This window comes from Mustela lutreola, chromosome 9, assembly GCF_030435805.1.
Source record: "Mustela lutreola isolate mMusLut2 chromosome 9, mMusLut2.pri, whole genome shotgun sequence".
Taxonomy (NCBI): domain Eukaryota; kingdom Metazoa; phylum Chordata; class Mammalia; order Carnivora; family Mustelidae; genus Mustela; species Mustela lutreola.
This window is the reverse complement of record NC_081298.1, coordinates 123127741-123152568: the sequence shown is the minus strand read 5'-3', so window position 1 is coordinate 123152568 and position 24828 is coordinate 123127741. Positions and strand designations below refer to the sequence as shown.

At 53.6% G+C, this 24828-nt stretch overlaps 1 protein-coding gene across 4 annotated transcripts in view; it reads left to right on the top strand.

Annotated features, from left to right (window-relative positions):
- The window catches only part of TOGARAM2 (TOG array regulator of axonemal microtubules 2), a 58454-nt gene that overhangs the window by 1616 nt on the left and 32010 nt on the right, over positions 1-24828 (top strand). Inside the window, exons 1-8 of one of the 4 annotated variants that reach the window (XR_009357411.1) lie at positions 7783-7951; positions 11752-11932; positions 12696-12850; positions 16248-16387; positions 18262-18375; positions 19885-20166; positions 22944-23155; positions 24177-24367. Coding sequence is in view for 3 of the 4 variants with exons in the window: in XM_059188722.1 (XP_059044705.1) it covers positions 16360-16387; positions 18262-18375; positions 19885-20166; positions 22944-23155; positions 24177-24367 (827 nt within the window). In the remaining variant the exon portion in view is untranslated. Of the gene's footprint in view, positions 1-7782; positions 7952-11751; positions 11933-12695; positions 12851-16247; positions 16388-18261; positions 18376-19884; positions 20167-22943; positions 23156-24176; positions 24368-24828 lie in introns of those variants that run through there. The other 3 variants (XM_059188721.1, XM_059188722.1, XM_059188723.1) reach the window with 3 other exon arrangements.

The window sequence follows — 24828 nt, the reverse complement described above, 5'->3', positions numbered from 1 at the left end:
ACTGTCCATGCCACACGGTCTACACCACAGATGAGATATATGGTCCTATGGGTTAAATTAGGTGTCACCCTGGTGAGGAGGACTTATCAAGACTGTCCATTTTAGTCATTATGTTCTTAGCAACAAGAGTTTTTGGATAGAAAGTCTCAGCAAGCAAGTTGCCTTGTCATTTAGGAAACTGTCAGCTTCAAGTAAGAGAAAACCCTCCTCAAAATGTCTTAACAAAAGAACTTCACACACATACTAGTTGGCATTTGGTAGGAAGGCTTGTGGCTGCTTGACCCAGTAGCTTAAAGTGCCTCAAACATACCCTTTCACTTCGTCCCTTAATGGTGTCCAATTGTGTGAGCATGTGTGAGGATTTTCAAGGCTTTGGGACACTCTGTTGCACCCCCTGTATTTGCCCTGCCCCAGGGAGAATAAGCATTTACCCATATTTTCCTTCTTCTTTCCTTATTCCTAATGTCTCCAGTTTCCTTCTTCTGCCATTTCCATTCTTTTTGAAGAACTTCCCTTAGTCATTCTTTTAGGGTAGGCTTGATGGTGACAAATTCTCTTAGTTTCTTTTGTCTGAGGATATCTTGATTTCAGTTTCATTCCTGAAGGATATTTTTGCTGGGTATAGAATTCTGGGCTCAAAGCTTTTTTTCTTTCAAGATTTTTTTTTTTTTCTTTGCCTTTAGTGTTTTGAGCTTTGCTTGTGATATGTCCTAGAGTGGATTTCTTCAGGTTTATTGCATTTGGAATTTGCTCAGTTCCTGAATCTGTAGATTAAAGTCTTTCACTATATTTGGAAAGCTTTCAGGCATTATTTCTTTGAATACGTTTCTAGCCCCACCCTCTTTCTCCTCTCCACTCCAATAGTACAAGTGTTAGAGCTCTGGTTATAGGGCCGCACATCTCCAAGCTTCTGTTCCTTTCTTTTCAGTCTGTTTTCTCTCTGTCATATGCATTGGGTAGTTTCTATTGTTCTCTCTTCAAGTTTACTGATTCTGCCCTCCGTCATAGTCATATTCACACTGAGTGATTTCAGTTGAATTTTTTAGTTCTAAAATTTCCAGTTGGTTCTTCTTTATATCATCTATTCTGTTGCTGAGACTTTCTACTTTTTTATGTGTTTCAAGCATGTTCATCAAAGCATTTTATGATGGTTGCTCTCAAATCCTTATTAGATAATCCTAACATCTGTATCATTTTGGTGTTGCATCCCTGATTGTCTTCTCTCCTTTAAGTTGATATTTTCCTTGTTCTTGGTATGATCAGTAATCTTCAGTTGTATCTTAGACATTTGGGTGTTAGAGGTGAGACTCTAGATCCTACCTAGTCTCCTTTTTTTCAGGCCATCATGCTGTCTAGGTGTAGCCCACAGATCTAGGTGGGAATGGATTTTTCCCACTGAACCCCACTGGCACCATCCAAGCAAAAATAGGGCCCTGCCCCACACTGCCATGCCTTGCCTCATTGTCCTGGAAGTTCCATTCCCCACTGGACCCTGCTGGGTAGAGCCTTAAAAAACCAAACAAACATATAGAAATGTACACATATCATGTGAAGAGTTTACAAACTGGAAACATGGGGGAATTTTAAGAATTTTCTGATTTCTAAAAATGTATCAAATCATTTTTCTCTATTAGCTCCCAGTAAAGGAAGTTTGGGAAACATGAATTCAAATAATGCCCAGAATTATTCATTCACTTACTGATTCCTTCTATCCCTTATCTCTTTTTCTTACATTCCTTCTTTCATTTCATTTATTTATTAATGTATTCACATATTGGTTTTCTTCCCTCCCTTCCCTCCTCCTTCCCATCCATCCACCCAACCATTATTGAGGGAACAGCTTTCCTCCCTCATGTGCTTTCTGTGGCTGTGAGGCAGCGAGCTCTTCTTCTCTAACAGTCTTCTGTGGGGGTAAGGAAGGAGGCGTACATCTCATGTGGGGTAAGGGGCTGGCTTTTCTTGGGAGAAGTCCCTGAGGAGCAGCTGGGCCAGAAGCAGCATAATTAGAAAGCTTCGGTCTTGCCTTGTCACTACCACTGATTTCCTTTGAGAACCTCTGGGCCTCAGTTTCCCTCATCTGTAACATGAAGGGCTTGGCTTGGTCCTCTCTTGGACCCTGTGACTCAGGTCACCTATATGATGTTGGAGTTTCCCAGGGGATGAGCCAGCCCAAGGGGGATATGGATTGAGGGGGCCCATTCTGAGCCCTTGGTAGTATCTGAGCAGCTGCGCCCAGCCTGCACTGCTGTCAGTACCTCCCAGGTGCTCAGGGGCTGGGCTCTGAGGGGCGGACTGGGGTAAGAAGGAACAGGACTGATATTTTGGGAGGATGAGTCAGCCCAAGTGTCAGTCTAGAGACAGCACCAGTTTGCCTCCATTGTTCTACTTCCTTGTGTGGGTGTGTGTGTCGTGTGCAAGGCAGGGACTTCCAGTTCTTCTCCTCAGCCTGGGGAAGGACCCAAGATACACAAAAAAATCTTAGTGTGAAGGGACCTGAAGGGACTTGGAAGCCCCAGAAGGATGGGGACTCACCAGAAGCCACATAGTAAAGTTGATGACAGGGTCAGCACTGGGACCAACCCACCTGTTTCCTTGTTGGTTGAACCCTTGGTCTGGTCATATGCTAATCATCAGTAGCCTGGACTTGCTTTATCCTGAGAGGTGGGAATCCAAGGCCTAGCCTGGACATTCGCCTCCCTGGCATTTCCATCAGAAGGGCCTTGCCCCACGTGCTGCATGTAAGCTAACTTCTCTTTGTGGCTAAGACAGTGCTGGTTTCCAATGGGGCAATGCTGGTCAAGAGGTCACCCCGGAACCCCCTTCCCATCTTCCATACAATGTGTGGTGCTCAGACTCTGGTCTGTGGCCTGGAGATACTATTTCCAATGTCCCCCCCGGGAAAAGCAGTGAATGTTGCAGGGAAAGGGAGCTCTTTACCACTAATGGTCCCCTGTCCTCATGTCATCAGGGCTTGTGGTACTCCCACCACACGGACTGTCTACTGTGCACTCTGGTCCTAGGATCTCGGGAGCTCACGGCCTAGTGTGTGTGTGCGACTGGCTGGGCCAGGGGGTGGGCCAGGGGCAATATGTACGTACAGGGGGAGGAAGAGATTTGAGAAAGGCTTTTTTTCTCAGTTATGTACTTAGATGTTTATTTGCATATTTTAATCAGACATCTGGATATTTTGCAATGAGAAGTGTGTTCAGGATACCCAGTCCTTTACATTACTAGAAATAGAGCAGTTTGGTTCATTTTACAGGTCACTAAGGGCCAGGAAGACCCTCGGGGATATTTCCATTGAAAGAATAGGGTCGAAATGTGATCATTGTCCATTTACTGAATCACGTATTGCAAGTTTCCGGATAACAGTTTTTGAGATCTTGAGCTGCTTGCTGGGTGGACAAGGGCTGTCGTCCGTGGATGTGATGAGGACTACTTCCCTGGTGCGCACAAGAGCTCTTCTCCCGGCCTGTGATTCTGCACGGTCAGTCTGCTGACGTCATTGTTTCAAGTATTTACTCTGGGGCGTGCTGAGCCTTGGGCCGTGTTGGTTGTATAGAAATCCTCACTGGTGGTCCTTGTGCTCAGGGGGACACAGACATGGAGTCATCAAGCTTGCCTGAAAATAGTGAGACAGGGAGCTTAGGGACTGGCAGAAAGAGCCTTATACTCAAATTGGGTGATTGGAGGCAAGTTTTGTGGGAGGGGTTTATACAGATTATGGGCAGGATGTGGACAAATCACCTCCTGAGGCCGGCTGGTCATGCTGGGCACCCTCACCCTCTTTAGGCTTGAAGGGAGTAGTTATAGGACCTCAGAAACACAGAGGGCTGCCTGTCAGGAGCCCTGACCTTTGTGTGAAGAGCCGTGACCTTCAGGTGAGGGGCACGGCCAGCCCAGCAGGACGGCACGGGGGAAGCTGGGGGAGTGGAACCCTGGCCTCTCTCCTCTGTCTTCCACTTGCCAAGCCCAAGGGAGCCAGAAGGCAGAGGGCCTGAAATGTGGGCACAGAGCAGAGTGAAGGGGAAGGAGAGAGGACCGGTTGTGGAGGGAGTGGGAGAGAGCCCGCACTCAGACTCTTTCTGGAAGGAGCAGGGAGCTTCTCCAGGAGAGGATGCTTGAGCTCTGTACCAGTTTCCTGGGCCCGCTGTAAAACCTACCACACACTGGGTGGGTTAGCATGGCAGAAATGTGTGGGCTTATAGTGCTGAAGCCCACAAGGCCAAAGTCAGCCCTGCAGGCCGGGCCATGCTCCCTCTGAAGGTGCCAGGGAAGGATGCTCCCGGCCTCGCTCCCAGCCTCTGGTAGTTGCTTGTCTGTGGCAGCGTAACTCCAGTCTTCCCGCAGCATTCTCCGTGTGTGTGTGCACATGCATGTTCAGATTTCCCCTTTTTAGATGAAACCAGAGAGAGAGAGACAAACCATAGGAGACTCTCAATCATAGGAAACACACTGAGGGTTGCTGGAGGGGAGGGAGGTGGACGGATGGGGTAGCTGGGTGACGGGCATTGAGGAAGGCATGTGGTATAATGAGCGCTGGGTGTTACACAAGACTGACGCATCACTGACCTCTACCTCTGAAACTAATATACTTTATGTTAATTAATTGAATTTAAATTTTAAAAAATTTCCGCTTTTGGTAAAGGCCCCAGGCATGTTGTTTAGGGTCCCCCCGACTCCAGTAGGACCTCCTCTTGACGGAGCCAGCTACAGCTGCAAGACCTTATTTCCAAACAAGGTCCCGTTCTGGGTTCTGGGCGCCTGAAACTTCAGCGTATGAATTTTTAGGAAACGCAGTTGAACCCATAACGGAATTGTGTCTTGAATGATGTGTAGGGATTTACCAGGCACACAAGCATGGGTGTGTGTTTGTGGGTTTGCATGCGTGTATATGCATGTGCGCATGCGTGTATATGCATGTGCGCATGCGTGTACATGTATGGCTGTGGTCGCACACGTGTAGAGCATGTGTGTGAGTGTATGTGTGCATGTACATGTGTATGCGTGTGTGGGCTCATACATGTATACACGCACACATGTGTGAATGCGTGTGTGTGCAGGTGTGGGCATGTGGGTGCACGCTTGTGTGTGGTGCTCTGCAGGGAGAGCTATTAGGCAGATACCCGGGGGGGCTGAGAGTCCTGTGTTTGGGGTCTTCCCGGTGGCTTTGATGACCTTGAGACCAGGTCTCTCCTCCTTCGCCTGTGCCCCACAGGGTCCCATCCCCTGGAGTTCCTCTGCCTGTGCCCTGGGCACCCTTCCCTCAGGGCTTGATTCTGAAGCTTAAACAATGTGGGGGCTTCTCTAAGAAAGAAGACAAAATGTGATCTGGAGGTATTTAGGATGACAACAGAAATCACAGAGAATTGGTGAGGCAGGAGATTCAGGTCCCTCCCTCCTGGGATCTCTTCAGGTGAGGGACCAGAAAGCTTCCGGACGGCAGCCTGCCCCTTCAGGCCCCCCACTCTCCCATACAGGAAACTCCCCAGCTCCCGGGGCCCTGGGCTGGGGCTCAGCAGTTCCAGCTTCGGAGGCCTCCACCCCTGCCTGCACCTGGCCGGCTCCTTAGCTTTCAGGCTTCGGGCTCACGCCACACCTCCTGGCCCCAGGCTCCCTCTGGTCACGTGGTCCCCGACCTGGGGAGCAGGTGACTCACTGAGTCCGCACCTGCCTGGCAGAGTGCCTTCTGAGGGTCACACACCCGGGGGTGGGGTGGGGTGGGGAGGGCTGCATGTTGTTCCCTGCTTGGCACGCGGGGGAACCGGGGCTCCAACAGCTTGTGTCTTGCCGGAGGTCAGGCTGTGGCTGGGATCAAATCCTGTCTGCCCCTGAGCCGTGCTTCTCCGGGGTTGTGAGAAGGGTCCCTGCCTTATTGTAGGTAACACAGTAATGCACAGGGAGTTTGTGGGGGGTCTCTCTCCATTACTCAGCTCCTAAGGGCAAACCGCTACCTTTCCATGTTCCCAGCATCTGGCAGAGAATGTGACGCACGAAGTCCCCTGGAGAGCAGGCCAGCAGGGTCAGGCAGAGAGCAGGAGGCACAGGGAGAGACGGGGCTGAAGGAGGACTTGTCAGATGTGGTGTCAAGTGTAGCCTTTACCCAAGGACACTGGGAGCCATCTGGGGTGTCCGACTGGGGAGTGATCATTGGATCTGTATTTTCGAAGCTCTGACTCGGGCTGTGATGTAAGGATGGGGTTGGGGGGCGGTGCACACGTGTCCCCTCTTAGCAGAGCTCAGGGACATGAAGGCTGGCCTCATCTTGTCCCCGCGCTGTCTGTCATTGCCTCTGATCCTTCTCACTGATAAGCTATGAAACTTGGGCAGGGGCTCGCCTTGCTGGGCCTCCATTATCCCGTCTGTAACCTCAGGTTTCCTCGTGTCCACCTCGAGGAGGGCAGTCCAGCGCAAGACACATGGAAGCTTCTTCCTGCTCTTAGCTGGTCCTGGTTTGGAGGAAATGCCTCCTTCCTGGGGCCTCTGCTAAAGGGAGTGCAGGAGCTCAGCTCACCTTGCCATCTTGCCCACTGAGGAGCGATGGAGGGCAGCAGCCTCCCTGTGGGCCCAGCAGGCCTGTGGCATTCTGGCCCTGAGGCCAGTGCCTGCCTTGTGGGATCTTGTCAGTGCTAATGGGCTGACCCTCCTGGCCCCCTCATGGAGCGTGGTTGCTGTTCCTTCCACGGCCTCTGGGGAGGTTCCACAGGCCTGCTCTTAGTGTCTCAGAGAAGAGGCGAGAACCCAGGAACTTGCTGGCAGGGCCAGGAGAAGGTTCAGTCAGTAAGCCCTGGGCACGTATGATTCAGTTGGCCAGGCCTCCTGGATGTGCGACCAGCCTCCTGCTGGCTTTCCCCACCCTGTGTTATGTCTGTCTGCCTGTTCCCTTGTAACCAGCTTGGGGATCTGCCTAGAAAACTTCATAGCGTCTTTGGGCGAGCAGTTCTTTGCAAGGCTGCGTAAAATCAGCGAGGCCCCTGGCTCCCATTGCCCTCACCTTGTGGCCCTTGGATAGTGAGAGTTAGAACGGTTTGGTGTGAGGGAGCAGTTGTCACAATGTCAGCCTGGTGCTTCTGCCAGGGGCTCGGGCTCCGTGAGGAAGCACATATGGGCTATTAGTATTCACATTTTCTAAAAGCTGGGATAGTGAAATCTGGCTGAGAAGGAGGCCACAGGCTTCTTGCTATGCCTGTGTTTCTGCTGGAGACAGCGCTAACAGAGATGCGCGGCCTGATGACAGGCTGGACATAATCACAAGCCTGTTACGTGCCCTATTTAATCCCTAGAGCTACCCTCTCAAGTCGGTATTGTTATCCCCATTTTATAGATGAGGAAACAGAAGTTGAGAAAGGTTAAGGACTGGCCAGAGGTCACAGCTGGAAGAAACTGGGTCAGGATTCAAAGTCAGTTCTGCCTGTTGCCAAGGCCCGGATGCTCACCCTCCCTGCCTCATCTGCATCTAGAAACAGCTTGGGAGCTGAACCAGAATTGGGCCCACAGTCTCCTGCCGCAAAACCAGGGGTTTACTGCCAACGACATCCCTGCCCTGAGCCTGCCATGCACTCCCTTGCTCTGTGGTCATTGCGCAGCGCAGCTGTCTCTCACCAGCAGCCCCACAGGACAGGTTGGCCACTTGGGAGCGCCCCATGCCCGGCAGGGCCCCAAAGGAAACAAGGCCAAGGGGAAATGTCTCCTGGCTCCCTCTCTCCCTCATGCAGGAGCTACGGGCTCCTTTGGAGCAGCGGTTGCTATGCAGCCTTGTTTATTCAGAGAGAGCCTGGCAGAGGCCAGTAGCACACTCAAAGCTGGGCCAGGGGCCTGTTCAGCAGCCTGGGGCCGGCCAGGCCTGGGGCCACCTCGTCCTTGCCCCTCCGGGCCCATGGGCTGCATTCTCTGCAGAGAGACACCAGCGCCTGGCTTCCTCCAGTGACAGAGTTGGCCTCTAGACGGAGAGGTAAGATGGATGTGCAGGGGGGGAGGGAGCGGGAGGAGGGTCAGGCTGCCTGGAGCCCTTGGAGGGGTGTGGAAGAGCTGATCTGGAGCAAGGACACAGGGCTCCGCGGGGGGAGGCCGTGGGACCATGGAGCTGTCCCTTCCTCTCTCCGCAGCCTGTTGCTCTCTGAGCCTATGAGTTATGGAAGGGAGCTTCCCTCTCCTCCTGGCCACGGCCTCCCTGTTTGGGGGTCAGCTCCACTCCCTGGGGTGCTGAGGGTGATGGTGCCAGAGGGATAAGGAAGGCTCCGTGTTAGGGGCACTGGGGCACAGGCCTTGGACAGGCTGGAAGAAGCAGGATTCAAAGCCAGCTCTGCCTGCTGCAAGGCCTAGCTGCTCCCACTACTGGCTCTCCTGGGTCTCTGGGTTTGAATTCAGACTCCACTTCTCCCTGGGTGTGCGGACTTAGGCCCTTTTCATTCTGAGCCTCAGTTTCCTTGTCTGTAAAGCGGGGGTTAAGTGACATTTCCCTTGGGGCTGCTCGTGAAAGGTGGAGATGGTAAGGAGAGAGAGGAGTGTGTTGGGCCCTGTGCTCAACGGAAGTTACTTTTCGTGGTGCCATTATTATTACAGCAGAGATGATTGTGTTCCTTTCCAGAGCAGATCTGGGGCTCCCAAAACAAGGGGTTTGGTGAACCACTTCTCCAGGACAAGGGCTTACATTGGCTAGGGGCCTTGAAGGGCTGGTGTTCCTTCCAGAGCCCTCGAAGGGACTGTAGGGCCTGTGCTGGGGGTGGGGGGTGGGGGTTTGTCCATGGCTGCAGAGGGTCATGGAGCACAGTGGTGCCCAGCCCCACCGAGGCGGGCCATGCAGGGGTGTAAGCGGACAGGTCCTTTCCAAACCCAGGGGGGCCAGATCAGCCCCTGAAGCCTTGGCCTGGCCGATAAGAAGGAGGGGGAAGGTCATGGGAGCAACTGACGGGGAGGTATCAGGCTGAGCTCAGGAGCGTCAAGGTCACCCAAGGTCACCTGTTGCCCCAATGCCACCTCACAGGCACCTGACTCTGCTCACGGGCATGATGAGAAGTTTATTGCTAGTTTTATATTCAACCTCTCGCCGACAAAAAAATGTATAAGACTCACCAACAGTTTAAAGTAGAATTAATGTGTAGCCACCACTGTCCAGGGCAGGAAAGAGATGCTCTCTAGGGCAGCCCCCAATGCCTCCCCCACAGGCCCCTTCCTATCACAGCCGCCTCCTTGCCCCCCAGGGTTGACCACATTCCTCATTTCCCCTGGCTTTTCCATAAAGTCGTACCATCTTTGTGTGTTTGTCTAAGCTGTTGAATTTCATATTTGAAATGCACACAAATAGAATGGCAGCCTCTGGGCCCTTCCGTGCCTAGTGTCTGTCAGTAAACATTGTGCATGGTGCTGAGCAGAGTGCTGTTGAGTAGCTTTGCTCATTTTCATTGCCATGGAATATTCTGTGACACGAATACCGTAACTTTTTCTCCAGTTTCCTGTTGGGTGTTCGGGGTCAGGGCCTGCGTTGCCTTTCTTCCTTCTGGCTTTCTTCCTCCTTGGAGAGGCCCCTTTCCCCTGGTCTCCTGGCTCAGCTCCCTCCTCATGCTGTTTCCTAACCACCATGTTCCTCTCTGCCCTCCAGGCTCCTCTGTCCCTAGGCCCCATTCTCTTTCTTAGGGGACAGTCACTCATCCACGTGATTCCTCTGTCATCAATCTTGGAGTAGCAGTCTTGGGCTCCAGAGCAGCTCTCTGGAGGTCTGAGCTTTCCACTGTGTCTATGCGTCCCAAACCTCTGGATTTGGGCTCTCCTTGCATCCCCTCCTGGTTCTTGGCTTTCCCTTCAATAAAATAAGGACAGAAGAAATGACCCTCCACAGAAACCCTTTCCATTTTCCAAGCAAAACCTGGCATATTTCCTGGAGAGGCCCATGGAAGGTTCTAGCTTTTGGTCAAGCAGAGTCAGTTTTCTCTTGGGGCCATTGGAAAAGGACAGAGCTAGTGGTCAGAAGTCTGCTGAGCTTCTTACAGGGAGACCTTTGTCAAGAGCCATTTCCTGGAACGGGACAGGCATTTAGATGCCAGAGACGGCCACCACAAGTTTCCTGAGATGTTGATTGGAAGGGCTGTTTCTTTCTTCTCAGCCCCTCTCGTCTTGTTGCACCTGTAAATTGCTTCCAGAGTGCAGTTTGATGACCGGAGCTCCAGCTCCTTGGGTGGGGGTCCCCGAGTGGGAAAACCATGCAGAAAGCCTTCGTGGGGCAGTGGACCAGGTCTCTCTGTATCAGACTCCGGGACTAGGCTCAAGGTCTTAGACAAGTCAGCCCTTGATGGTGAAAATGTCAGGGGGGATGGGCAGAAGGCTTCCAAGTGCCAGCCAGTGCTGTGTGATTTCAGGCAGGATTGACAGAATGGTGCCCAACCCCACCAGGAAATGACATCCTCAGAAACGCATTGTCATGGCTCTGCCCAGGCCTGGCAGTCTGAGTCACTGCCCCACCCAGTGCTGAGGTGACCATTTGGGGGAGACCTTGATGGAAGGGGGGAGGAGGGAGCTGAGGACCTTGTCCGTATAGTACTCTTTGGCTCTTGAAGGCCCTGGGTATGTCCTGTAGCCTCTCCAGGCCCCACATTAACCCCTCAGTTACTAGCCAGGAGGTCAGCTGATCTTCGGGATCTCTTACAGCTGAAAATTCAGTGACAGAGGGAGAGATGAAGATGTCTCTTGTCCCCACCATGTGAAACTTTGTTGAATTACTAGTGCATGTTCTGACTTCTAATTTATATTTGCACCAAGATGATACACAAAAGTAGGGCAGGCTCAGAAGATTTTGAATTTTGGAAATTTATGGATATGTCACATACCCTTTTCACTAGGGCCACCACTGCTCATCCAGTACCTCTGTGTGAGTTAGAAAAAGACACCTCTTTATTAAGGCACTTTACTTCTGTTTATCATAGAAGGGCAATGAAAGTGCAAATCTGTAGTGTCTGCAGTGTGAATGATGTCTCCTTAATTACGATGCCTTGTGCAGTGTCCAACCTGAGCAATCACACAGGGCGGCTGTGCTGGTCACTTACGGTCATTATTTTCCAAACAGAGCTTAAATAAGACTTTTTCTCAACCATAGGCCTTCCCATGTCTTATATCAGAATTCCTGGGAGGTAGGGGGGCTGTTTTGAATGTCAGCCCTAGACATATAGGCAGCTCTCTCCTTCCTCTCTCTATACCTGCTCCACTCAACCAACACCCACACTGAACTATTGCAAAAAGGAAACCTTTCTCAGTTGCATTGGAAATGAAAAGGGTTGAGAGGTTCTGCTTTGGCTCTTGACCATGAGATCCACCCTGTCCCAGAAAGTCATTAAGATGCAGGCAGTAACTGCCTTCTTAACATACTCTGCCAGTTCTGGTAAGAAGGGATCACTTGGAGCATTTCCCAGCAAGGTGATACTTGAGCTGCTCTTCTAAGGGTCCTGCCCCAGCCTGTCTGCTGCCTCCTGCTCACCCCAGAAACTTCCGCATTGAAGGTCATCAGCCAGGGGCCACCTCCTTTTGCCACCCAGCCTTGGTCAGGCCTCTAGAGCTTCTTGCCCCAAAAGCTTTCAAAAAGGACACTTTCCTTCTTCTTGCCCATCTTAACACACACACTAAGATCATTATTAAAGAATAATGTTAATAGCTCCCGTTTGTTGAATCCTTCCTTAGGGGCCAGACGATTTGAGATGCTTTTCATATTTTATTGAATATGCTCAGTAACCTTGTGAGAAAGACATTCTTCTTTCCCTTTTGCAGTTAAACGGAAGCTCAGAGAGGTTTAGTACCGCACCGCGTCCGAAGTCTCCCAGCTGGTAGGCAATGGACTTGAACACGGGGCTGTTGCTGGCTATGTAGTACCGCATTCTTCTGCTTCCAGCAGCAGCAGGGAACGCTAGACCGGAAGCCTCCACTGGCCTGCTCTGTGGCCTCCGTCCAGGTACCTAGCCTCTCTGAGCCTCAGTCTTCTTAGGCACAACATGAGGACAATAACATGTGCCTTGTTGCTCTATTTCAAAAGCTAAATGGCATGAAACTAAGAAATGTTAGTCTCATTGCCTTGTTTCTTCTCAACAAGACTGTAAGATGGGCTACAATTTTGTTTTTTACATTCATGCACGCTGCCGTGGGGCTCCTACTAGGTGCTGGGCCCCATGTTTGGTACTGTGGGTTTCTTTACAGTTCCAGGGGCCTGCCAGCAGGTGCACGTCCTGCTGTCTGGAGCCCAGACGGTTCCAGGGACATTGACCCCACCTGATCCCATTATGGCAGGGAGGTGGCTTGTGCAGCAGTGGGTGTGGCTCCAGAGGGGGTAAAGGCCCCGCCCCCCAAAGGGGCACTTATGGTGGGCGGGGCAAGTCTTCCTCTAGCAGTCGTCAGGCCAACGGGCCGGCGTGTCAGTCACCTACGCAGCCAGGAGCCTCAGTGGGGGGCCTTGGGGGCCTCTTCTGGGGGCATCTGGTGGGTGTGGGGCTCAGTCTCCTGGTTTGGGTAGAGACAACTCCTAGGGCTACCAGCTCCAGGGGTCAGATAATGTTATTTTTTTCCCCCAAAAGTCTTTAGAGTTCCCTTCCCTCCCCACATGGGTTCTCCGCAGTCTCAGCCTCGGCTAGACCCCAACCTCACAGCCTGTTTGTTCCTCCGCGTCTCTATGCACAGTTTCCTCAGCCTGCGAGGCCCTTCTTGTTTCCTTCCCCGTCTAGACCCCGCTTCCTCCGGGCCCAGCGAGGATGCCGCTCTCCTGCGGAGCGTCTCCAGGCGTCTAGTCAGACAGCACTGCGGGTCCCGCGTGTGTCCACCTCCGCCCCGGGGCCCTCTGCGCTCAGCCTGGTGTTCGCGTCACAGCACAGCATCCCAGGTGAGAACTGCAGGAGGGCCCGCCGCGCCCGTTTGGGCCTCTCATTCTGCAGACACATCTGTCTCTCCCACGTGAGGGGCACCCGTGTCACCTGGGTCTGTCTCCTAGGGACAGATGGGGTGGGGGGGCTCTGGCCCATCCGACCTTTAAAGATGGCGCTTGGGTGGGGACAGGGAGAGGAAGAGTTCTTACTTGATTTATTGACTGTCTACCGCCAAAGGTGCTGAAATTTTTGCACATGACTTCACTTCATCTTGACCAAACCCTTTGGTAGGACTTTTTTTTTTTTTTTTTTTTTTAAATTTTAAATTTCAGATGAAGAAACCAAAGCTCAGAGGAATTAAAGTTAATATGAGAGGGGCAAGTGGGAGTGGTGCCTATCTGAAACCTCTCTTCAGAGAATGTTTCAGTCGGGGACATTTTGGGGTTCAAAACCTAGGTTTCTCCACTCTACCATCTTTGCCCTAGTTCCCTTCTCTACCCACCTTGACATCGCATCGCACCTCTGTCCCCACTCAGCAGGTCTGAGGAGGCGCGAACTCTGATTTCTTGGAACCCATGTCCTCAGAGGCCTCTAAAAGGAGGAATGGGTAGTGTCACGGTCACACGAGGGGAGATGCACGTGTGGCAGCCCCCTGGGAGGGGGCAGGTGAGACTGCATCTTGGGTCCCCTCCAAGGCCTCTCTTCAGGCACAGGGTGACTGGGATCTTGTCCCTGGGGCTGACGTCCTTTATGGGGCCAGATCTAGCTTTGTGTCCTTTCCACTTGAAACCTGAGTCCCTTCCGTCACCTTTCCCATTCCTGTGGTGCCGGTCACCATGGAGCCTCAGTAGCCATAGCTTTAGTGAAAGGGGTGGGTGGACAGCGGTCAGTTAGCTTGGGCCACTCCACTCCCAAAGCTGGAATACCAAGGCCAAGGGTGGGGGAGCCAGCTACCTTGGGCAGTGCCTCAGGGAAAGAGGACACAATCCTGGTCCCCAGAACCTACTAGATATTAGCTCTTTCGGTCAGGGGTGGGCTGTTCCAATAGGGGACAGTCACACCTCCATGCCCAGAACAGAACAGGGCCAGGTGCAAATGGGGGCTCATTGGATTGTGTCTTAGACGTCGGGTGCTAAGTCTGATTGATGCTAAACCTCAAAGTTCTATCTGCATTGGGGCTGGAATTTCTGATCTTGATTTTTAGAGTTTGTACATAGATTTTTAAAGTTCCTACTAGGTCATGGGCCCCCGTGATCTCCCTGGGGAAGTGCTGCCCATGGTTCTCACATACAATATAAGACGTGGTTGTTGGTCCGTATGCAGCTGTGGCTGCCTCCCCTGGGGCAGGTGCCCAGGAACTCCTGCACGAAGACCCTGAGGGCCTAAGGGGTCAGCAGTGTTGACACAGTCAGGAGCAGGCCCAAGAGGGGGTCTGCCTGCTGGGTTGCCCTGGCAAGCTGTGACATGGATGAGGGTCTCTCTTCTGTACAGTGGGTGTCCCCAGGGCGTGGAGTCACATCGGCTGTCTTGACCAGTGGCCATTCTGCAATCTGACCTGCTGAAGCGCTTGTGGCAAATGGGGAGGGGGCTGTCTTATTCAGAAGGCCCTTTCCAGTAGAGCTGGCCACTGAGACTTATGTCATCTGTACTCTCAGGCAGCTCCAAATCTTCTCTTTAGCCTCCTAAAGAGCAGGCACTTTGGGGAAACTGAGGCAGCAATAACTACTTTGACAGTGAAAGGTGAGAAGCAAGGCTGAGATCTCATTAGAAAGTGAACCTGAACTGTAACCCATTGGTTCTCAGTCCTTTTTGAACACTGAAGTCACACAGGAGTTAAGAAAAAGAAACCAAAAAGATCCCCATGGCCTGCTTCCTAGAAGACTCTAATTCAGTAGGGGCCGGAGGTGGGGCCTTGCATTCTGTCATTTTTATCAGTTCCCTGGTGGTTCTGATCCGCAGCCACAGTCGAGAACGATTCTCAAAAAGGGTTCTCAAGAAGGGCTGTGGCTAACCATCCCTTCTCTGCCTATAATTCGCATAGAAAATCGATGCTCTGGTTAGCTGTGGTAGCAGGAGTCACGGAGCCTACAGCTCTCACTGTCTACAAAGCCTGGACTCCAGTTTGTTTGCCTTAATTCAGCTGTGGGTGGCCTGTCCCCACCTGGAACATTCGTGCTGGGCTTTGCTGGAAGCAGCAGCCTTGCCAATCTCTTGAGTCTCTTTGCCGGCTCACTGGGACTCGGGATGGGGTGTTAAGACCTGTGGAGTCATCTTCTGCCACCTTGCTCAGGAGAAGCGCTGTGTCTCACTGACATTCCCCTGTGGCCAAATACTTATCCTAGTAGTCAGCACACAGGGAGTTGTGAGGAGAATTCTCTTTGGATAGAGAACCCGAGTGCTTGAGGATGTAAGCAGAGAGACCAGGTGGAGGCTGGGCGGGAACCTCTGTTGGGGCCAGGATTGTTGCTAGGAGCCGCTCTGCCTTCTGGGGCCAGGGTGGGGACGGTGGCAGGCTGCCTTCCAGACAGGAGGCAGGTTTTCTCAGTTTCTGAGTTGGGATTTGGTGCTCAGCACAAGGAAGTTGGCACTTTGTCTTGCCCTGTCCCCAGGTGATATCTTGAGGGAGCTATGCCAGAGTAGAGGTTGGGAGATGTGGCCTTTATCCCTGATTTTGTCACCGACGGGCTCTGGCCATCCACCTCACTGTCAGGGTGAAAATGGGTCACCTTTGTCCTGGCAAAGACTCTAAAACTGTGTGAGGTCGCAGAGTCTGGGTGAGACCCTTGTCACATGGAAAGAGAAGTTAGGTCCTGAGCAAGGGCTGATGACAGCCTAGAGGTTTAAGGGAGACCAGGAGGAGGCTTGACGTCCTGCAGGTCGCCACAGGACAATGAAATGACTCTCTGACGGGGGGAGTGCAGGCCAAGCACTGTGTGTGGATAGAGCCTGGCACATCCTGAGAGGAAACTGGAGAGCTGGTTTCTGCGGAGACCCTGCCACCTACCCGAGTGAGAAGCGGAGTCACAAAGCTTGACATTCTTCAAGAGCTTCTGGGCCAGTGGGCAGAGAAAATGGGGTTTTGAAGAAAATAGAAACTCATGGGGAAAGAAGGTGTCAGACTCCGCCTTGATAAATTCCACCTTCCCCAGAGACACTAAGGTGTCCTTGTCAAAGCCACAAGTGAAGCCAGCTTCGTGGGTTCGGTGACGGTCTTCACAAACTGCTCTGCCGCAGTTTGGCACCTGGCTTGGCACCTGGAAGGCTTCAAGCATCTCAGAGAGGCAGAATGTCAGAAAAGAGATGTTCTTTGGTTCAGCAGCAGATTTCCTCACTCCAAGAATACCTGGGCTCCTGATGGGCTTCCTGCAAAGTCATTTACTTGTACTGACATCCCTCTGCCGCTCCCCACCGTAGGACCGCGGATGATACGGGCTGCCGCCTTCTGGATCCCCAAGGACTGTGCTTACCGCCCAGGAAGTAGCTGCTGCCTCTGGACAACCTCTCAGGCTCCTTCCCCACCCAGGGCATGAGCACCCGTGATGCTGTCCCCCCAGGTAAGGGGCTGCCCTCATCCTGGGAGATGGAGCCAGGCAGGTGACAAGGCCTTTCTGCCCTGACCCAGATCTCTGCTGGCTGACGCTGGCGCTCTATGCTCAGCTTCTTGTCTGGGGGCTCCCGGGCCCAGGGAAAGGCTCAGAGTGTTCTAGAAACTCGGTGGAGGATTGCCTCCACTCTCTGTGCTGGTGGGCCGGCTGAGGAGCTGGCCTGTTTTGTAGTCAGAGGACATAGGGCTGGGCCCTCAGGGACAGCTGGGTGTCTCCGTCTCCTCAGCGGATCGGGCAGGAGAAAGGGAACAGTGTGGCTAGCTCAGGGTTAGGAGATGGAGTTCCAGGCCTGATGCTCTGCTCTGGGACCAACTGTGTGAACCTCAATTTCCTCTGGCAAGTGAGGGGATCCACAGGCCCCGCCACAGATGGAGGGGGTGCTGGTGAGGTGGAGAGCTGCTTTTCCCTGGCGGGGCTGGAGCCGGGGCCCTGGGACCAGAGTAGATCCAGACACAGGTCATCACCTAGGGACAGAGCACCTGGGGCTTTGCCATATTAATGTGAGGACAGTTGCGTAATTTAATGCCACATCAGGTTCCTGCCGGGCATTAGATTCTTACAGGGAAGTGGGAAGTACTGAAAGCTTAAGAAAAACCTAAAAGTCTAGAAATAGGATGCAGGTATGACCGTATGGACCCCTAATCCTGTCCAACTCCTTTGTTTTACTGACCTGGGAACCGAGACTCAGAGAGGCTAACTTACTTCCTCAGGGTCACATAGCTGACACAAACAGGAAGGGAACAGACTCCTGTTTGCCTCCTGTCTGGGGACCTTCTACCCTGGGAGTGGGCATGCTGGGTCGCACCTTGGCGGAGGCTTCTCCAGGTGGTGGGTCGGGGCCCTGTGCATAGTCCTGAGCTGTGCTTTGGATGGGGTAATACTAATACTAAAGTGCCCCCTGAGTGCAGGTCCTGCAAAGATGGATGGCATGAGGTCCCTGTGCCAGGATGGTTCAGGGCAAGGGGAGAAGAGGCCAGGAGAGGGGAGGGTAAGATGGGGTATGCTTGGGCTGCTGTGGGGGCACCGAGGAGAGGCAAGGCTTCTCAAAGCAGCAGATGCTTCGCTGAGGCTCCCCCTCCCACTTCCCCCGGCTCAGGGCCCCTCCCCCTGAGCCACCTTCCTCCTGAGCTCCCCACAATGTCACTGCTTGTTATTCATTGTCTCCCGCACTAACCTTCGGGTCTCATCAGGGGCTGGGAGGCCGAGTCCCTGACAGGCAGCCTTTGGTAAATATCTAAGGTAGGGATCAATCAAATTGATGTGCTGAGCCAGGGAGGTTTAGGACAAGGTGAAGGTTCAGTGTGGGACACGCTGATGAGGGGCTGGAGGACTCCCAGGAGAGGGTTTTGGGCCAGTAATTGGATGCTCTGCTCTGCGTCCGCGGGGTGAGGTCAGGGCCAAAGCCACAGGTCAGGGGGTTACAGCATGAGGGTGACAATGAAAGGCATGGCAGTGAGAAGCGGCCCGTGAGATGAGCAGAGGACAGAGGCAGGGTGGGGGGTGTGTGGAGGAGGGGAGCCCATGAAGGAGGCTAAGAAGAGGTGGCCGAGTGGGGGTGGGGGCGCCTGGAGAAAAGGCGGATGGAGAAGGCAGGTGAGTGTGGGAAGTGGGGAGCCAGGCCAAGAGGGCTGAGAAGAGTGGGGTGGTGGGCCTTGGTGGGGATCGTGGTGCCCTGGCTGACTGGGCGGTGGGGTGGTGGGCCCCCCATCCATAAGCCAGGCTCTGGTTTGGGGGTGGGCTACAGAGACCCCAAGGGGAAGAGTGCTGGGGCAGCCTCTTCCCCAGTCCTGGTCTCAGTGGGCTTCCGGTGCTTCTGTCCCCAGCCAAGGTTCTGGCCCCAGTGGCTGTGTACTGTGGGAGTGTCCCTCGGACCAGTACGGGGCCCCGCGCAGTCCCAGGAGGAAGAAGTGACTCCAGGCTGCAGACTTATGGAGAAGGTAAGGTGGGTGGGACTTGGCCTGCTGACTTGGTCACACCAAATGGCCTTCCAGTGCCCTCGGTGGCCTCCCTGGGGACTGGGGGCAGAGAATTGGGGTTCTGCTGGCAGCTGTCCAATCAGGGCCCGGGACCAGAGAGCAAAGCTGGGGCTCCCTCCTGGAGAGAGAATGTGAGTTGTTCTAGAAGCCTGGCTGTGTGGTCCCGCTAGGGCACACGCTATTTTTACTGCAGTCTGCTGCTGAAATCCCTTTTGGTTTTAGGTGGTTCCTTTCAGTTCTGTGCCTCAGGGGGTGGAGGTGCACAAAGGGAGAGCCCCAGGAGCAAGGAATTGGGGATCCCAGCACACCCCTTGCTCTCATCAGATCCCAGGGAAAGCCCCCATGAAGATGCAGTCTGTTGTCCCTTGCTTGGGGTCTGGGCGGGCCTTCAGCAGCCAGGGCGGTGGTGGGGACAGGGACACCTGTAGTGGGACAGCTGCTGGCGTGGTGAATATTGCAGGCCAGCCATTCAACTTCTACTTTCTGCTCTGACTTCCAGCTACAGACCCTCTTCTCTGCAGAACCCCTGTTCCCGTGTTCGCGAGGGAGAACATGATTGCTCTAGCTCCTTGCCCTCTTCTAGCTACTTCCCTTACAGGCCTGTGGCCAGCACCCAGGTCAGCTTTTGCCAGGCGTGGTGCCACCCAGGATCTGTGGCCTCCTTTGCGGGTCTCATGGCTTAGGTCAAGGCCCTCCAAAAATGCTGTGTGTGCGGCAGAGATTCTAAAAGCTGGTCTCTGTATTTGTTTTCCCTAGCCCTCCCACAGTCTAGGCTCCTTCAAGGACCAGTTCAAACACCACCACTTCATGAAGGCCTTCCAGATCCTTCTCTTCCTCCTCTCTGTGCACAAAACATTTTGTTGGCATCTCTCTCAGGGCATATCTCCCAGTTGACCTTGTAACGAACCCATTGAAAGATGAATCTTTTCTTGTAGTAGATTGAAAGTCCTTCCTCGGTAAAGACTGTGTCTCACCCATCTCTGAGTCTCCACTGCCTGGACAGTGCTGGGCACAGAGGGGACACTCTGAATGTTTATTGAATGGGCGATTGGATAAGCTGGTGTCTGCATGGAAGCATGATTGAGTCACCTCAACTTCTCTTTACAATCTGCATTTGGTCTTGTCAGGTATATTGAATGGATTGGTTGGGACCCTGGAGGTGGCTGGATGGTGGTCCCTGGGCAGAAGACCTTCCCCGAGGATTTACGGCTCATGTCTGTGCTGTCATAGGGCTGCATATCGACTCCCATTTTCTTCCCTTGAGTAGCTCAGGACACACCTTGTTAAGGTCAGGCTTCCCAGAGACTGTTGAATGAATGGATTGACCCAAGATCGATGGTAACATTAAATGATCGGGATTCGTGGGGCAAGGCCTGACTGTTCTAAGGAAGCAGCACTGGAGAGTTCGCTGGGGCCTGGTGCCACCGAGGGTGCTGGGTGCCTAGCCACTCTTACCTCTGTCTCCCTCAGCCTCCCTCCGGCCAACTCCAAGTGTCCTGCTGGAGAAGCCATTGCAGCTGTTGCCTGGACAAGGGGACCCCTACAGCCCCAAGCTGGATGCCCCCCTGAAGGGCTGGCAGGCCAGGAATGGCCACCCCCGGGGCCTTGCGGCCCTGTCTCTGGGGTCCAACCCCCTGGCGCCCTTCTCCTCTCTGGAGTCTGAGGCCAACAGTGTGGCTCGGGACACCACCCAGATCAAGGACAAGCTCAAGAAAAGAAGGCTCTCGGAGGGCTTGGCAGCATCCTCCCGAGGTGAGCCCTGGGCCCTGCCCACCCACCTCCCACACACCCTGAGGCCAGGGACCCCCACTACCCGGCTCTGAGGGTCAGGGGCTGCTCAGGATGCCCCCACCCAGGGCGCTGTCAGCCGCCCTCCTGGGAATGCCCCTCCAAGCTGGGCTCTGCAGTGGCCTTCCAGCTCACCCCCCCATTCCCACCCTGGCCTCCTTCTCCTCCTTCTAGTCTTCTCTCCAGGGGGATCCTTCTAAATTGCCAGTCGGATCATAGCCTCCTTCCTGCTCCCACTCACAATGCTTAGAACCACCCCGAGGTTTTGGGATGTGCTTGGAGTAAGCGCCTGAACAGAGTCCCCAGTGTGTGAGGCCGGCTGCCTTCACCATGTGCCTGAGCCACACCCTCTCCCCTGCTTTCTGCTCCTCTCCCTCCAGCTCTGCTCACTCTCTCCCCTGCACTCTGCTCACTCTCTCCCCTGCTCTCTGTGGTCAGACACACTGACCCTCTAGTCCTGGAGCAGGTGGGCTCTGTCTGGCCTCAGGCTCTGACAGGCTGTTCCCCCCACCCCCCTCCTTTCCTCACGGGGCTACCACTCATCCTTCCTGCTTGGCTAAGGAGCCCTCCTCAGAGAGGCCTCTTGACTCCCCAGTCGGCATCCACCCCAGTGACACTCTCTAATGGAACCCTCTAGTTTTCTCTCTTAGCTCTTCTCACGGTTTGCCTTGGTGTGTTTGCTTGTGTGATTATTTGTCTTTCATGGGGATTTTGCACTTGGTGGAACCTCCATGAGGGTGGCTGCGGAGGCTTCAGTGTGAGGCAGAGTTGCCCGGCAAAGGAGATTCTCCAGAAATCCTTGTTAAACAGATGAGCCAAGAATTGAACAGTGGGCATTTTTAAAAAAAGAGTTTATTTATTTATTTGACAGAGAGAGACAGCAAGAGAGGGAACACAAGCAAGCAGGGGGAGTAGGAGAGGGAGAAACAGGCTTCCTGCTAAGCAGAGAGCCGGAGGCGGGGCTTGATCCCAGGACAGAGCCGAAGGCAGATGCTTGAGGACTGAGCCACCCAGGCGCCCCTAACAGCGGGCACTTTATATTTCTTTCTCATCTGAGTAGTGGATAAACCAGGAAAACAGGCCATGTTCCAATCTTAGCTCTGATACTGGCCAGCTCTGGGACTTTGGGCAAGTCAGTTACCCCCTCAACCTCAGTTTCCCCTTAGTGTAATGGGGATACTTATATTTCTGTGTACCTGAGTGTGATGAAAATATTGTGCACAGAATTCTCAGCACCTGGCATTGTGGGTAGAACTTAATAAATTTTCATTTCCTTTTCTCTCTCCTCTTCTCCTGGAACAATCATGTAACTGGGTCCTTTCTGTAGCTCAGTGAATGTTTGAGTAACACGAGGAATAAGAAGGCTCTAGGTCTTTGGAAGGGGGGGGACACTGGGGACATGCTCTCCATTGAGTAAGATACTCCCCCTGCTAACGTCTCCCTGGGGCTGTGACCATGCCCAGGATGACACGGGGAGCCCCTGTAAGGAGTCCCCTGTGGCTGGACAGTATGGAGGCAGCAGGTAGGGTATCAGAGTGCTGGAGAAGCTTGCTTAGAATTTCTAAGTGGTACAACTTCTGGAGTTGCTAGACCAAAGGGAGTTCACGGACTCCCTCCCTGAGAGGTCCGAAATCTTTCTCTAGACACGTCATCTCTTTGTACAAAGTTCTAGAGCAGGAGAAAAAGAATAGGAGTTGTTCTATGCAAGGTGCGGATGGAAGTCCCTCAGCAAGTGTGGCAAGACGGGGATCTCTGGTCCCCAGGGCAGGGCTGTGGCTGCCCTTTGCACCCTGAATGGAGGCTGTGTTGGCTTCTTGGTGCCACTACCCAGATGGGGCCCCAGGTGGGTACTGTCTCCACCTGGCTTGTGACCCCTCCTTGCCTCCCTCCCCTCAACACCCCGGCAGGACTGACCAGAGGGCAAAGGGGAGCCAGGCTCGCCAGGGGAGCAGAGAAGCTATTTGGGACTTGGTGGTTTTGATGCGACCACTTAGGTATAGCTGGAACAGAAAGGCCTTCGAGAATTAAAGTCTAAGTTTTTTTCACTGCCACCAATCATTGCAAAGATAATCCTGAGCTCGTTACTGTGGGGATGGCAGGGTGCATGGCGCTATTCCAGAGGGCGTGGGCAGGGGGCACCGAATGCTTGTTGGGCACAGACGTTACTTATAAAAGAGCTCAAAGTGTTGTGGTCTGCTTTTAGACTAGGTCAGGATGTCCCCTGTGCCGAAAGAGCAGTACCCCCGTATCATTAGCTGGAAAGGAAGGGGGAACAGAAATAATTTATGGGCACCTGCCATGTGCCCAGTACTTTCTTGGCATTTTATGTAAGTCACTAATCTTTGGAAAACCCCATGACATAAATACATTCATTTTACAGAAGAGCAAGTGGGGATTCAAAGACTTGCTCAAGGTCCCACAGCTTGTAGCCAGGACCCACGGTCCTGACTCCTACTCCAGGACTGGTATCCTTCCTGCCCGTCCTGCCTCTGACTTTTAAATAGATGACTTTGATTGGCCCTTTTTGCTAAATTTTATAGGAATGGGAACGGGTCCTTGGTTCTGTCTGCTGCTCAGCCTAGTGGTGGGGTTGGGGCCGGTGGGGGGGCTGGTGGTGGATCTCTTTCTGCTCTCACAGTCCCGGCCTCCCCTGGAACCCGTGGCCCTATTGCCAGTGTCGAATTGCCCCCCTCCCCGTGCTCCTGGGACTAACTTATTCCTCACCTCACCCCCCTGCACAGCCTCCCTGGATCCTCTGGGAGGCCCCAGAGGGGTTCCTCTGAGGAGCACCATCCCCCGGGCCACCTCTCAGAGGCTGCTGAGGGCGCCCAGGCCGATGCCTCCCATCCAGAGCATCCCCACCACCCCTGAGGCTGGCGGAGCCAAGGAAAAGGGCCTGGACCCACCTGGAAGCAGTCGGGGTCCCCAGGAGCTGAGACCTGGTGCCCAGGAGGTAAGGTGGTTTGTTCTGCGTTGTGCCTCTCTGTCCTGTCTTTGTTTCTACTCTTTTTTTGGGGGGGGGGGTAAAGATTTTATTTATTTATTAGAGAGAGAGAGAGAGCGCAAGTGAGTGCATGAGCTGGGGGAGGGGCAGAGAGAGAGGGAGAAGCAGACTCCCTGCTGAGCAGGGAACCCTACCCAGGGCTCAAACCCAGGACCCGGGGAGCATGACCTGAGCTGAAGGTGGGTGCTTAACCAATGGAGCCACCCAGGGGTCCCTCTTTGTTTCCATTCCTTCCTACCCTGGTTCCTGAGCCTGGAGCTTCTCCCAAGGTTTGTGAGTGGCCGCCCTCAGGGATAAGGGGGCCACGGGGACGGGGAGCATCTTTCCCACAGCACCCAAAACCTTGGCAGATGGCCTGGGAGCTCCGGCAGGTTGCCCCAGCGGGGCTGAGCACAGCTGTGTGACCACCAGTCCCACACTTGGGGGTTCCCTAGGCCTTCTCTGGTTTAAATGTTCCGGAACTCCTCATTTGTTTCTGACCCTCGCCGTTATAGGCAAGGGAGAGTGACAGAGGGGAAAGCTGGCTGGGCTAACACTCAGGAGGTCTGAGTTTGCACTCTGCTCCTCACTGGTGTGTGACCTTGGGCCAGTCCCCCTCCTCTCCGGGCCTAGTTTGCACATCTATAAAAAGAAGGTATTAGACCAGATGTTTTTGAAGATCTGTTTCAGCTCTGATTTGTAGAAGTTTCTGACATGAGAAGAATAGAAAAACAAATAATAATAACAAAAATGAATAGGGATGAACCTCCCCCCTCCCCTGCCCCGCCCACCTCAGGTCTTCCTCTTGGAGTGGGCAGGGGTGGGGGTGGGGTGGGGGTGGGGTCCCAGAGTGGTATGGCTGAGAAGAAAAACCAGAAGACACTTCCCAGCACTGCCTGCCACCCCAGTGGCTCCTGATAAAAGGGACCACCCTATGTAAGGAGCCAGGGACGTGAGCTTCCAGAACTTTCCCCCCAACCTCTGCTCCCAGGTGCAGATCTCCAGACAATACCTGCATTGCAATGATGAGAAGATGCACAAGTCTCTGGGGGGCGTTGTGATCCCGCCCATCCCGAAGGCCGCGGTGTCCGCTGGGGCCTCCTCCTGTACTCCTGGTTCCCTGCCCAGCCGCTTGCCTCCAGGCCAGGGTCTCCTCACGGGTCTGAGGGCCCCCCGCGCACGGTAAGCAGCCCCCTCTCCGTCTAGCCCTCTGGGATCCACTGAGCCTCTGCGCCAGGGCGGAGCTCTGGGGGGCCGGGCACACGAAGAGCCTGGCTCACCCATGGGCCACAGGCCTGGGGACCGCACGGGGCTGATCCTTGAGCCCAGTGGGCTGTGTGTCTGGGCTCAGAAGACAGTGTCTCGGCCTCCGGAGTCCACCAGTTTGCGGATGTCTGTGGTTGTCGCAGTGGTGAATAAAATAGGAGCTCTGTTGAGGCTAGCTCTTTGTTATTAAGTATTTTCTTAATTAATAGATACTAAAAGTACGAGCATTACCAGGTACAGGTATGGAAGTGGGAGGGAGTGGTCCACAGAAGGTCTGGGCATAATAAAGGGTCTTCATACTCAAAGATGTTTGGGACTGGGGTGGGTAGAGGGTTGCTGTGCTGTAATGAATCTTGATTTATGGCATGTAAGGAGGA